Here is a 14,323-nt window from a genome sequence, read left to right on the forward strand (position 1 = left end):
CCAGATGATGTTCTGGCTGCTGAACTCTCAGTTTCACAGTATATTTACATTCTCATCACAAACAGGTCACATTCTTTACCTTCACATTGACACGAGAGGAAGCAGCTCGCTGCTCTGGAGCGACGCGCAGGAGATCGAGCGCCGTGCGCAATTACGCACCGACGGTGAAGCTGCGCCTCCGACATTTACAGCTAATGCGCGCGGGAGAGCTTTCTGCTCACAGTTCGAGCCCCTCTGGGTCGCGACCGCGCGTGGCCGCGTGCCGGCACAGAGTTCGAGCGCCCTCCGGGGCCGCTTTACGCACGGCGGCGGCTGTCCGCAGCGGCCCCCCGCGCACCAGACCCCGCAGCTTGTCTCTGAACTCCCGCCTCATCAGGCAGTAGATGACGGGGTTCAGGCAACTGTTGGCGTGCGCCAGGCACACGGTCAGCGGGAACACGTACGTGTGCGCCACGTAGTAGGCTCTGTCCCAGCGCGCGGCGTTGAGCTTGACCAGCACGCTCCACAGCGTGACGGCGTGGTTCGGCATCCAGCACAGGAAGAAGCAGAGCACCACGGCGGTGACGGAGCGGGTGACGCGCGACCTGCGCCCCGGGTTGCCGGTCTTCATGCTCCGGCTGCGCACGAGGCGCAGCAGCTTGACGTAGCTGATGGAGACGATGGCCATGGGCAGCACGAAGCCCACCGCGATCTTCTGGATGTGGTAGAGCGCCAGCCAGCGCTGCCCCCCCGGGAAGCGCAGCAGGCACAGCTTCTCCCCGGTCACCGAGCCCACGGTGGAGAAGACGGAGGTGGGCGCGGTGGCCACGGTGGCCAAGGTCCAGATCAGCGCGCACACGCACCGGTCGGAGCGGCACCCGCGCGCCGCCCCGCCGCCGCCGCCGCCCCTCACGGCGGAGGCCACCGAGCAGTAGCGGCTCACGCTCATGGCGGTGAGGAAGAAGACGCTGGCGTACATGTTCATGACGGTGACCGACAGGACGATCTTGCACATGGCGTCTCCGAACGGCCAGCTGAAGTCCAGCGCGGTGTCCGCGGCCCAGAAGGGCAGCGTGAGCACGAACTGCAGGTCCGTCACCGCCAGGTTCAGCACGAAGAAGTCGACCCGGGACCTCCGGCGCTGCTCCTTCGCCCGGATGAAGAAGAGCACCAGCAGGTTCCCCGCCAGCCCCGCGGCGCACACGGCGGAGTACACCAGGCACACCAGCAGCCGCAGCGCCGCGCTCCCGTCCGCCGTCACGTCGATGTCCTCCAGCTCCAGCTCGCTCCCGGAGCCGTTCGCGCACACGCTGCCGTTCCCCGCGGTCATGGCGTCTCCCGGAGCATCAGCAGCAGCGTCTCCTCACCGACCCGGGGACCGACGGGCACCGTGCGCCCATGCGTAACAGAGCCCGCTGAGAGTGCGCGCGCGCCTCCTCCGTCGTTCCAGTCGAACCGCAGACGCTCGCGACACCAATCAGGTGATAATTATTTCACGTCGACATGTCTGTGGCGCGCGCAGCGTCCCGTGGCGGCCGGAAGACCTCCAGCTGGGGCGCACGAGGCGTGCGTAACGGGCTCCGTGCACAGAGCGGCTGATTCCCTTTTCGCTTTTACATTTGTTTCATATTGTTTTATTAATAAAATAAAATAAAACAAATATTGGTTGCTTTAATTTAATTTCTTTCAGTATAAAAATAAATAAATAAATAAATAAATAAATAAAGCAGAAGGAAGAATAAACTTGTGTAAACTTCCCTTTATCTCAAACTATCTTTTTCCATTGAGGATTTAGAGCAAACGGATCTGAGGCAGCCTCGCCCTCACTCACATTAAACTAGATCTGCCTCCAGACTCGTCCTCGTTTGAGATCTACAGCGTTCTTATTTCATCTGCGAATAACAATTTGTTCAAATGCAAGATTCAACCAAGTGTTAACCATTCCTGCCTTCTGTCTCCTAACCGTGGTTGGGGGACGCAGGGGAGACCTTCTCCAGGGCCAGGGATGACTTCTCCTCCGGGGCTAACTCCCCAAAACCAGGTGAAAACCAGGTTACCTCGGCGTTAAGAATGGAGGCAAAAAGAAGAACTCCAGGAGAGCTGAAGATCTGAGCGCTGCACAGCAGTCTCCTATCTGCCCCGGCCGCCGTGCCCGTCCTCATCAGCTCCTGCACGCTCACACACTCCTGCTCCGCGCGCTCTCTCACCGGTCACGCGCACACATGCACTCTCTCTCTCACTCAGTCACGCACTGGGCTCCCGAACACACACATAACTAGACACATCTCACAACACCAGTTATGATGGGATGGGAAATCCCACACCTAACCCTAACCCTGTTTTGGGTGGAATTATCCTTTAAAATCTTGTTAGTTTTAGAAAAAACTATTCAGGTGGAATCCGGCGGAATCGGCTCTGGAGTCATGTTTACTGCAGCACTAAAGCAAGCGGAGGAATCCTGAACTGGACCTTTTAAATCATCCCTGGAAACAGAAGGTGAACCCCAGGAGCTCCAGCTGATTGGCTGCAACATCAGCTTCCACCAAAATAAGGAAACAACCTTGTTAACCCAAATAAAAACACTGCTGGGGAGATTCCACATCCACTAAATGAAATGGGCTGAGAAGAGACCGAACTGGAACCACCTTCTAGAAGAACTAAAACTTTAAATAAAAAGCTTCGCTAACACTGTAAAGACGACGGCTTTAATGGAGAAGTTCTGCACCCGTCTGATGGGTCAGTGAATCCCTGCTTCCTTTGCTTATTGTTGTCATTCTATGTTATTATGAACGTTGTTATTTTTGTTTCATATTTTCTCCCCTGGTGGTATAACTGGATGCTTCTAAATGTAATAACGTGTGTGAATGGTGTGTGTCTGTCTAAATGTTTGATGTTTGTTTGTACTGTTTGTATTCTATAATCTTAGTTTTCTATGATTACATAAACACGAAAAACAAAAGACTCACGTACCTATCAACACCACACTGACGGAGCAAAACTCAGGACCAGATTTTCACCACTATAAACACAAAGTCAGCCTCACACTTTATGCGTAACAAACACACAGTCATTTGCAAGACACTAAACACACTTGTATACATCAGACACAGACGTATATCCAGATGTCACTTCCTTGAAGTTCCACAGCACTGATGGACAAATGACCACAGCCATGAGCCGTTTGGTTAAACACCCGCATCAGGTGTGAAAACACAGGACTGCTTTACTGTAGACACACCAATCAGGTTGGAGCTCTATGAAAATGCAACAGGTGAGAGACATCATTGGCCACAGGGCGATAGTTACAGTAATGTCCCAGGGCAACGTGGGGTAACGTCACCCTTTGCGCAGCCATTTTCCCTGAATGGGGTCCTCCACCGTCAGGCCAATACGGGCCCTTACAACACAGATCAAATGATCGGATGTTTGGACAGACTGCTCAGCCTCCTCCCAGGAAATAACCAAACGCACCAGATCCTACATGGTCCTCTGGGACGACGTGTCGCTCCTCCACTGCGCTCTGGTCCACCACTGGTTTCAGCACCATCCACTGTTACAGTCCTGGACCTTCCTCCATACTCTCCATTTCTAAACCCCATCCAAGAATCTTTCTGGGCATAGCAGTGGAAACTTTATGATCTCCGGCCCCAGACTCAGACGCCCTCATTCAGGCTCGTGACCAAACTGACGCTGCAGCTGTGCGAGGAAGGACCCGTCATTCAGGACGGTTCGTCCCTCATTGTCTTTCCAACAAAGATATTGTCTGAGATGTAGACGAAATTCTCCGAACAGATCCAGCTAGGCCAAGAGATGTTTAGTATTTCATTCATTTTACTCATATTTCTTTTGTTTTTCTTATTTTCTTTACATATTCTTAACCTGTACTGGTAGTGCAGTATTTTCATTTGTCTGTTTTGTGGGTTTACAGTGTTGGGAGGTTTTCTTGTGATTGTCTCTGTTGACTGAATGAGGTTATATGAAAAAAATTAAAACATTTTCAAAAGTCTGCAGCATTGATCTTGTGATGTTTGAATTTACTATGTTGTGTATTTGTACTTTCTCTGAGTACTTCACTACAGTGATGTATTCACTGAGAGGTCCAGAGGGAGAAATGCCAAAAGTGTTCTGAGTGAAACACTGCAGTGTGTGACTGGTTCAAACAGAACTCAGCCTGATGAAATGTGTGTGTTTCATACAGTAATATAGTGTGGTTTTTATAAAGGTGTGTATAGTTTTTACAACAGTGTTTCATTTTGCACAGGATGTGAAGTGTTTTCCATATTGTGTGTGTTGTTGTGCTAATTGTGTGTAGTGTTTAGAAATTCCGAGTCCTGTTTTCAAAATCGTGTTTAAGCAATTGTAAAAAACTGTAATTAAAAAAAACATCTCATTGGCTCTGGAACCCGGTAGTCGTGACGGGCTCGCCCCGCCCACACCTCTCTGACAGAAAACACCTCGACATTGTTGATGCAGGACAGATTGTTTACAGGGAATGTTTCTTCAAAGCTATTTAATAGTAAATTTCTTGTTAATTTCACCTTTTGGAAACTAAAGTTTCCCTCCAGAGAGACGCTTTAGACACCGTGAAAGAATGACGAGGAAGACCCAGCGGCCTACAGGAGAAGAAGAGAGGTGCAGCGGTGACCTCTGACCTCTGTAACTCAGAGTGGATCCGCTTCACTCGGGCAGGAAACAGGAAGCAGGAAAGTCTAAAACAAGCAGAAGAACTGGACGGTGGCTGAGAAACACTTTTCAATAAAAACACTGGAGAGGAGAGACGGAGCCAGTGGTTGAAAGAGCTCGGTGGTGGACCACCGGCGGACCGCCGCCTGATGTTATGGATTAACTGGTTCCCATGGTAATGAGTGATGGATTTCTGTAAACACATGATGTTAAAATACGACTCACAAAAGACTCTAAACACATACATTTACTGTAACTGTAGAAAACCGACGTTCACTAGAACGTCTACAAGTTTCAGTCGGTTTTCAACATCTGTGGGTCACCAGTTAACACCGAACAACTGTTTTTAATCTTACTGAAATGTAAACTGGACCAGTGAGACATGCTGGAGGTGTGACCTCGTGAAGCTTACCTGTGTGCTGGCTCCGCCCCCCCTGCAGGGCTCACCTGTTCTGGCCCCGCCCCCACAGAGCCCCCCCCCTTCTGGCCCCGCCCCCTCTGCTGAGAAAAGACGCAGGCGAGTAGCAGAATGCATTTTATTACATCTAAACTTTTCTACATAAACAGGAAACATTCAAGAAGTAAACAATGTCTTCCGATGCAGGTAATAAATACTCTCCACTCGGCCTGCTGTACACCGTCGCTCCTCGGACCGGGAGTGTTTAAGGCAGTGAGTGCAGATCTCAGACCTCCTCATTGGCCACAGTCAAGGCTTCTTTGTTTTTTTTCTTTAATTTATAGTACACTTTCCTTTTCTAAAAAATATATAAATAACTTTATTCTCTCGCTCGGCGCGCAGACGCAGACACACGGACGTGAACGCTCACGTTCAAACACAATTTACACATTTTCCCTTTTTGAGTTTCAGCAGTGAGCAGAGCGGAGGCCGGCCGGTCCGGTCCGGTCCTTCTGCTGGATCAGAGCCCCCCCCCCCCCCACCAGACCCTGCAGGCCTGAAACACCTCACAGGATTCAAACCTCACCTGCTGCCTGGCTCGGGGGCCGTCAGGCGGACTGAGGAAACCCTGATGTCTTTCTGATTTCAAACGAGACGTAAAGGAAGTGAAGGCGCGAAAGAACCCAGACCTTCATCAATCTGCTCCTTCAGGAACTCGAGGCCTCGCTCACACGACAACGATTTCAAGTATCCACAGTCTGTTTCCATGGCAACGGCGCTCAGAGATACTGAAAACACAACTTTTTTAAAACAGTTCCCAACGTGGAACGTTGTGAAACACTGGGGCTCTGTGGCCAAGAGGCGGTCCGTCCCTGTTCTCCCAGAGTGAGTGTGTGTGTGTGTGTGTGTGTGTGTGTGTGTGTGTGTGTTTCGGTTCTAACTCGCATCCTGACATGCTAATCACACTGTTTTTCAGTGTTTTGTTTTGTTTTTTTTTTCCACTTCCATATAAACAGGAAACTCTTCTGGAACAGAAACCAAGAACCAGGTTTTCACTTGAACCAACCCGGTCCTGAGGACGGAGAACCAAACGGCAGAACCGATCACAACGCATCAGGAAGTACCATGACTGACCAGCAGGTGTCACTGCATCCCAACAGGAAGCAGAAACAGGCCCACAGAAGGACGGATCTGGTTCTTCAACCTCTCAGCTGGACGTGGAACCAGGACTGTTCCGACACACGAGGGAGGACGAGATGTCCCCGCAGGACAACCGGACCACGTCTCAAGAGAGACGTTTCCAGACACTGCTGAGCCTCCGGAGGCGACGGACGAACTTCATGAGTGTTGACCGATCCTCAGATTCCAGAACGATTCTAGAGGAAACGCTCAGCGTTTCCCAGAAAGCCGTGCAACCGCACTGCAAAACCACACCAGGGAGTCTCCATGGTGGACCACTAGGTGGTGCTGCTGGGTTTCCTCATGAAGCCAGAGAGAAGAAAACACCATAAACTTTAACAATGGAGAACCTGGACGATCATGTGGACACAACACTGTCAGCTCTAAAACTACCAGGACCAGGAGGATCTGGACTGGAACCAGGACCAGGAGGATCTGGACTGGAACCAGGACCAGGAGGATCTGGACTGGAACCAGGGCCAGGAGGATCTGGACTGGAACGAGACAGACCACTGTCCCTGCATGTGCAGAGCAGCTATTTACGTGGGCCGTGGATCCAGCAGCAACGTTTCAGACACTGTTGTTTCTGCCCGTTTCCATGGTAACAGAGCCCGAGCATTTCCAAGAAGTTCCACAAACGGCGTTTCCAGTGGCTCCGAGCGCCGCCGCCGTGCAAACCGAAGCTCAAAACACAGCCACGGGTGTAGTTTCTTCACTTGGAATCGTTGCCGTGGAAACAAGGCCCGAGCGAGACCAGAATCCGAACCAGACTTTTAGAGGAGTTCAGATCCTCGACGGACGCCAGGATCCCGGCGGCGGAACCAGAGCGTCGAGAGGAGCGTGGGGAACAAACCGGGTGTTTGGTGAGCGAGCTGGAGGAAATGTCTGAACTAAAGGACACTTAGCATTGAAGATGCTAACGTGGGGCTCGCCCTCGCACGCCCTCTGCACTGCAGCGTGAACCTGAAGGTCAAAGGGAATGCATATATTTATATATTATATATTTAAAACAGTTTAAATATCGTACATAACTTAAGAGCGAAATAAAATTAAAAGCACATGAAGAAACTGCCAATCAAAAAGGAATGAATCAGGAGAGAGAGAGAGAGAGAGAGAGAGAGAGAGAGAGAGAGAGAGACTGAGAAGCGTCCAGGGCGAGCGAGACGAGTCGACCAATCGTCCTGTTTAGAAAAGTAAAAGAGAAAATAGATTTTGTTCTCTGTTCTCGGCGCCGCTCCTTCTGCTCAGGTAGCAACTTCGCTGTGTGCCAGTGTGGTACTGGACCGGGACCAGGACCGGGACCAGGACCAGGACCGGGACAGCAGGACTGAGGGTTCACATGCTGGGCGGGTTTCGAAGTCAGGGTACCGTCCCTGGGGGTCAAAGGTCAGGGGTCAGCGCATGTCAGAGCGCAGGCTCCGCCCACCTCGGGTCAGTCCAACGAGATGACGTCGGGGATCCCGCCGTAGATGGCCGCCGCCACTGCCGCCGCCTCGGAGCCGCCGCGGCCGGCCGCCGCCCCGGGGAGTGTGTGCGAGGAGTGTGTGGAGTGTGTGGAGTGGGCGGAGTGCGAGTCGCGCAGGCTGCTGCTGCCGCTGCCTGGGTTGGCGGTGCCGTTGGTGGGCATGGCGAGCGAGGCGCCCGAGGACGCCGCCGACTGGTCCAGGAAAAGCTGGGAGGCCGAGGACGAGGCGCTGTACGGCAGGAAGCGGTTCAGCAGCAGCTCGTGGTCGTCTGAGGCCGAGGCGGCGGCCGCCGCTGCCATGACCATGTTGTAATGCTGAGGAGGAGGGGGCGGGGTCAGAGGGGAGGGGCGGGGTCAGAGAGGGGACAAACGGCAGTTAAAGTTTTCTTCCACTAAATCTAGACAATTCAAACAAAAAAAGCTGAAAGTGACCAGCGGGGCGAGAGAAAGAGCACTGTGAGTCTCACCGAGTCGTCACTCGGACACATCATCTGTGTCACCCCTGATTCCAATGAATGTTTTGCGTCGTAAACAGCAGTCTTGCTCCAGAACCGTCCGCGGGTCTCATATGTGTCATGTTGCGGAACCCAGTGTAGCTACCAGATCGGTTCATGGCTACCAGATCGGTCCGGGGCTACTAGATCGGTCCGGGGCTACCAGATCGGTCTGGGGCTACCAGATCGGTCCGGGGCTACCAGATCGGTCCGGGGCTACCAGATCGGTCCAGGGCTACCAGATCGGTCCGGGGCTTCCAGATCGGTCCGGAGCTACCAGATTGGTCCAGGGCTACCAGATCGGTCCTGGGCAACCAGAATGGACCAGGGCTACCAGATCTGTCTTGGGCTACCAGATCGGTCTGGGGCTACCAGATCGGTCCGGGGCTACCAGATCGGTCTGGGGCTACCAGATCGGTCCAGGGCTACCAGATCGGTCCGGAGCTACCAGATCGGTCCGGAGCTACCAGATCGGTCCCGAGCTACCAGATCGGTCTGGGGCTACCAGATCGGTCTGGAGCTACGAGATCGGTCCGGGGCTACCAGATCGGTCAGGGGCTACCAGATCGGTCCAGGGCTACCAGATCGGTCCGGGGCTTCCAGATCGGTCCAGGGCTACCAGATCTGTCCGGGGCTACCAGGTCGGTCTGGAGCTACCAGATCGGTCCGGGGCTTCCAGATCGGTCCAGGGCTACCAGATCGGTCCGGGGCTTCCAGATCGGTCCGGAGCTACCAGATTGGTCCAGGGCTACCAGATTGGTTCTGGGCAACCAGAATGGACCAGGGCTACCAGATCTGTCTTGGGCTACCAGATCGGTCCGGGGCTACCAGAACGGTCCGGGGATACCAGGTCGGTTCAGGGCTACCAGATTGGTCCATGGCTACCAAATCGGTCGGGGGCTACCAAATCTGTCCGGAGCTACCAGATCGGTCTGGGGCTTCCAGATCGGTCCAGGGCTACCAGATCGGTCCGGGGCTTCCAGATCGGTCCGGAGCTACCAGATTGGTCCAGGGCTGCCAGATCCGTCCAGGGCTACCAGATCGATCCTGGGCAACCAGAATGGACCAGGTCTACCAGATCTGTCTTGGGCTACCAGATCGGTCTGGGGCTACCAGATCGATCCTGGGCGACCACAACAGTCCGGGGCTATCAGATCTGTCTGGGGATACCAGGTCGATTCAGGGCTACCAGATCCGTCCAGGTCTACCAGATCTGTTCGGGGCTACCAAATATGTCCGGAACTACCAGATCGCTCCAGGGCTGCCAGATCCATCCAGGGCTATCAGATCGGTACAGGGCTACCGGATTGGTCTGGAGCTACCAGATCAATCCTGGGCAACCAGAATGGTCCAGGGCTACCAGATCAGTCCGGGGCTACCAGGTTGGTCCGGGGCTACCAGAACGGTCCGGGGCTTTGTGTCTACAGCAGCAAAGGAACAGCATTGGCGAGATCAGGAGATTCTAAGATGGTGTTGGAATTCCAGCATGTGTGAACATATTGTTACCATTGTTACCATGGATACAGACGTCAACATTCCCAGAACGGTTGACTGCTGCTGCAGGCCTTGTCTGGTTTTTATTTTCCGTCATTCGATACTTCTGAGCTTCCGTCATGTGGATACAAGCCACTGTTTGAATATCTTTATCAGTTGTGGTCAATCCTGTGAAGAAGTTTTTGTACTGTGTGCGTTGTGACGCGCTGATACACCTGGAAGAAGTGTTTTTTTTTTCCATTTCCTCCACTTCCTCATTTGCTGGCTGCAGCAAGCGAAGAAGAACGACTCACTGCCACGGAGGAACGACGCATTGATCTGAAATCATCCCGAAAACACCCCAGAAGATTCTCAAACGACACATTTAGTTCCCGTTTCCATGGCAACCCCATCCCAAACACTGACTTCTCCCTTTCAAGGCATCAGACAGGAGCGGCTTCAGCAGGAAATCCAGAAAAAAAACAGCGAGCTTCACTCTGCTGGGCTCTCCCGATCAGGACGCCTTCTGAAAATCTAACCGTGTGGAAATCATGAAGTCCCCGAGAGGGAGTGTGTGTGTGTGTGTGTGTGTGTGTGTGTGTGTGTGTGTGTGTGTGTGTGTGTGTTCTCAGCTGTTTTCCAGTCTGACTGCAGCTGAAGTTCACCAGATGTGAAAACACACATCTGGGTTCACTTTGAGCGCTGTCGTCACAAACTAAAGGTTGATTTTCGTGTGTTTTCTTGCTTCTTCCTCGCCGTGCTCAGACAGCAGCCCCCGCAGAAGATCCCCGGTTTGAGTCTGCATGTTGTCCATGTGCATGTGTGTTTTCCAGCAACTTTCCAGCATGTTTCAGATCTCCACCTGACTCCACTGTGGAATCCAGGAGCTTCAGCTCCACTTAAACTACCACCAGCATGAAACAGCTCCAAAGCAGAGTTCTGAGTCGGGTGTTTGAGTCTTACTCTAACAGATTCTGAGACGTCATCGTGGAAACAATCCTCACAAAGAGTCACACTCTGGAAATGACCACTACGTCATTACGGTGTTAGCATTAGCATTAGCAGAGCCATCACCACTGGAGCTGGTTTGAGTCTTCAGGTGAAAGTAGACGATATCAGCTCGTCAGAAATGCTCTGCAGGTCGATCAGACGAACGTACCTGATGATTGTCTCCTTGAAGGAAAGAGAAGAAGTTCAACTCTGGAGAGGAAGAAGAAGAAGTAACGGATCAGGATGAAGAATTGAAGACAATCCACCTACAACCAACAAACTAACCAAGTAACCAACCAACCAACCAATCATTCAACCAATCAACCAACCAACCAATCATTCAACCACCCAACCAACCACTCAACCAACCAACCAACCAGTCATTCAACCACCCAACCAACCACCCAACTAACCACTCAACCAACCAACCAACCAACCACCCAACTAACCACTCAACCAACCAACCAACCAACCAATCATTCAACCAATCAACCAACCAACCAATCATTCAACCACCCAACCAACCACTCAACCAACCAACCAACCAGTCATTCAACCACCCAACCAACCACCCAACTAACCACTCAACCAACCAACCAACCAACCAGTCAACTAACTAATCATTCAAACAACCAACCAACCAACCAACCAACCAACCAATTATTCAACCAACCGACCAACCAATTATTCAATCAACCGACCAACCAACCAACCAACCAACCAACCAATCATTCAACCAGCCAACCAACTAACCAACCAACCATCCAACCAACCAATCAAAGAACCAACCAACCATCCATCCAAACAAACAAATAATTAACCAACCAAAGAAGCAAGCAAGCAACCAACCAACCAAACGAACAAAGAACCAACCAACCAACCAATTATTCAATCAACCGACCAACCAACCAACCAACCAACCAACCAACCAACCAACCAATCATTCAACCAGCCAACCAGCTAACCAACCAACCAATCAATCAACCAACCAACCAACCAACCACTTCAGAGAACTTGTCATTAAAGTCGTATTAAATACTTCAGATGTTCTCAGAGTCGATGATGAACCACGGCGGTGAGTTAAAGCGCTCCTGATTGGTTCTAGGCTGAGCACAGAGTGGGAGGGGGCGGGGCTTACCTGACAGGTCATTGGGCGTGTGGTAGTAGGGTCTGTAGTCCTGGATGAGGGGGGGCACGGGGGGGATGTAGCTGGTGTCCATGGCGGGCATGCTGGGGGTCCGGCTCACGGGGGACGCCTGGTGGTGAAGGTTCAACACCCTGAAGAAGAAGCAGACGGGAAGAACCTCAGCAGTGGCCCGCCGGTTTCAGTCAGGAGGGGGGGGTGAAAACACCAGGGGGCAGCACTGGACCACACTGCCGGCCCCACCCACCCTTTGTTGATGACGGGCGGCGACGTCGGGGACAGAGACGGACACGCCCTCTTGACGGGGGGAGGCGGCGGGGGAGGCGGGGGAGGCGGGGAGTCCAGCTCCTCCTCGTCCGAGGAGCTGTCCAGCGTCAGGTCGATCACCTCCACCTTCTTACTGCTGCTGGCTCCTCCGCCGTGAGACGACGACGAGCTGCACTGCTCCGAGCCGGACGGCGTCCGACACGAACCTGAGGACAGCGAGGACATCGCACACTGAGCCACAGCAACAGGGTCCCCTCAGGAGGAAGATGCTCCATAATCCCAACTTTAGAGGAGGAAGAGGCTCTATAATCTGATGTCAGAGGAGGAAGGTGTTGGTGGCCTGGAGCAGGTCCCTGAACCAGATGTTTGAGCCCACTGGTTTTCCGAGTCCTCATTGGCTTCAGTGCAGTGTTTGAGAAAATACGCCCCCTGGTGGTTGTGGGGGGTTTTACATGTTCCTGGTGCGAGTGTTAAAACAGGGAGACGAGCTGATAAACCGGGTGTCTGTTACCACGGCGACGGGCCGTTTACTGACTGATGCCTCAGCTGATTGAATCTGGCAACAGCATAAACAAGGAGGGGGGAGCATGGTCCCCCTCCTCCTCCTGAAGCACACACACGCACACGCACACCCACCCACACACACGTGCAGCCCTCACCGTCCAGCCCGTTGTTGTACGCGGCAGACGACACCTCCTGCACCTCCTTCTTGGACCTCATGGGCGACCAGTTCCCGTCCTCTTTGAACTGGATCTCATCGCAGTCCAGACAGCTGTTGAGGATCTCTACGAACAGCCTGAGAGACACACACACACACACACACACACACACACACACACACACACACACACACACACACACACACACACACACACACACACACACACACACACACACACACACACAGTCATCATCCATGACTGTAATGAAACGGTCGCTCGTTCCCATCAGACTGAAAATGGTTCGGATCTGAACAGGAAGCCAATTTGAAGAAAACCTTGAGGTGGTAAATCCAAACGAATGTCCCAAAACACTTCTACCATCTGTTGCATTGTGGGTGTTTTTCAGTGTCGTGTTGGTCGGGTCTCTCCTTCTCCATTTGATTGGTGGTTTGTTTGTTTGTGTGGCCTGATTTCTGCCTCATGGCGGCCGGTGTCGGCCCACGGGCCTTATGTCGACACCTATGAGTGCGATGAGCTGTTTTCCCCACATCTCCACAGGAACACAGAGGAACGCTGTGCTTTCAGTGGCTGAAGTCAGTCAACACTGCCACCCGGTGGACAGAGGAGGAATGACAGGCAGCTTCCATGAGAGAACAAAACCAGCTGATGGAGCAGGAGGGCAGAGGGGAGTCGTCAGAGGCCCAGGGGGGTCCGGGGGGGTCCGGGGGGGTCAGGAGGGTCCAGGGGGATCTGGGGGGGTCTGGGGCTCGGGGCCGGACTCACCCGTCGATGATGAGGTGCTCGTACGGAGCCTTCTTGTCGCAGACCGGACAGACCCAGGTCGGCTTCTTCTCGTTCATCTGGATGTAAAGTGTGGCATCGAAACACTGCAGGTGGGAGCAGGTGAGCGCCCGGCAGGGGATCGTCAGCCGCATCTTCCCCAGCTGCGCACACACACACACACACACACACACACACACACGCACGCACAGACGGAGGTGTATATGATGAACACATATGCTGAAACCCACATGAAGCAGGCAGAGCATGAAGGCAGTTTGACGTGTGTGTGTGTGTGTGTGTGTGTGTGTGTGTGTGTGTGTGTGTGTGTGTGTGTGTGTGTGTGTGTACCGGGCAGAGCAGCGACACCCGCAGGCTGGTTGTGGCGATCTCACTGTCTGGGTCTGCTGTCAGCTTCTCTTTGACTGCGGAGCGACAACAGAAGACACAGTTAGGACACACACACACACACACACACACACACACGCAGCTGGTGGCAGGGGGCGGGGCTTACTGAGCGCTCTGGAGTGGTCGGGGTTCCTGATGCCTTTAGCTCGAAGTCTCTGCAGGAGAACTGTGGACGACTGCTGCTTGACCAGGTACACCGCCATGGAGTAGCTCTGGACACACACACACACACACACACACACACACACACACAACCAGGGGGTAAAATCCTCCTCATGCACTGAGCAGTGAAACTACTGATCAACATCGTTCCAACTTAAGTTCCTGGTTAAGTTCCTGGTTAAGTTTCTAATTAAACTGCTGGTTAAGTTGCTGGTTAAGTTGCTGGTTAGGCTTCTGGTT

General features: G+C 52.9%; 2 protein-coding genes across 2 annotated transcripts in view; both read right to left on the reverse strand.

Moving 5' to 3' along the window:
* Positions 1–165: 165 nt before the first annotated feature.
* On the reverse strand, positions 166–1,424 carry LOC115402784 (relaxin-3 receptor 1-like). Its single transcript, XM_030111372.1, has one exon. It carries the CDS (start codon positions 1,307–1,309, stop codon positions 218–220), a length of 1,092 nt encoding a protein of 363 aa, XP_029967232.1. The 5' UTR covers positions 1,310–1,424; the 3' UTR covers positions 166–217.
* A 3,760-nt stretch (positions 1,425–5,184) lies between these two features.
* The window catches only part of LOC115400775 (E3 SUMO-protein ligase PIAS1-like), a 48,811-nt gene continuing 39,672 nt past the window's right edge, over positions 5,185–14,323 (reverse strand). Inside the window, exons 6-13 of the mRNA XM_030108836.1 lie at positions 14,028–14,133; positions 13,865–13,938; positions 13,517–13,677; positions 12,731–12,867; positions 12,052–12,277; positions 11,799–11,938; positions 10,830–10,870; positions 5,185–8,018 (exon numbers count right to left, since the gene is read on the reverse strand). Coding sequence (XP_029964696.1) covers positions 7,671–8,018; positions 10,830–10,870; positions 11,799–11,938; positions 12,052–12,277; positions 12,731–12,867; positions 13,517–13,677; positions 13,865–13,938; positions 14,028–14,133 — 1,233 coding nt within the window. The 3' untranslated portion in view covers positions 5,185–7,670. The remainder of the gene's footprint in view (positions 8,019–10,829; positions 10,871–11,798; positions 11,939–12,051; positions 12,278–12,730; positions 12,868–13,516; positions 13,678–13,864; positions 13,939–14,027; positions 14,134–14,323) is intronic.

Source organism: Salarias fasciatus, chromosome 1 (assembly GCF_902148845.1).
Source record: "Salarias fasciatus chromosome 1, fSalaFa1.1, whole genome shotgun sequence".
In the NCBI taxonomy this organism is placed as follows: domain Eukaryota; kingdom Metazoa; phylum Chordata; class Actinopteri; order Blenniiformes; family Blenniidae; genus Salarias; species Salarias fasciatus.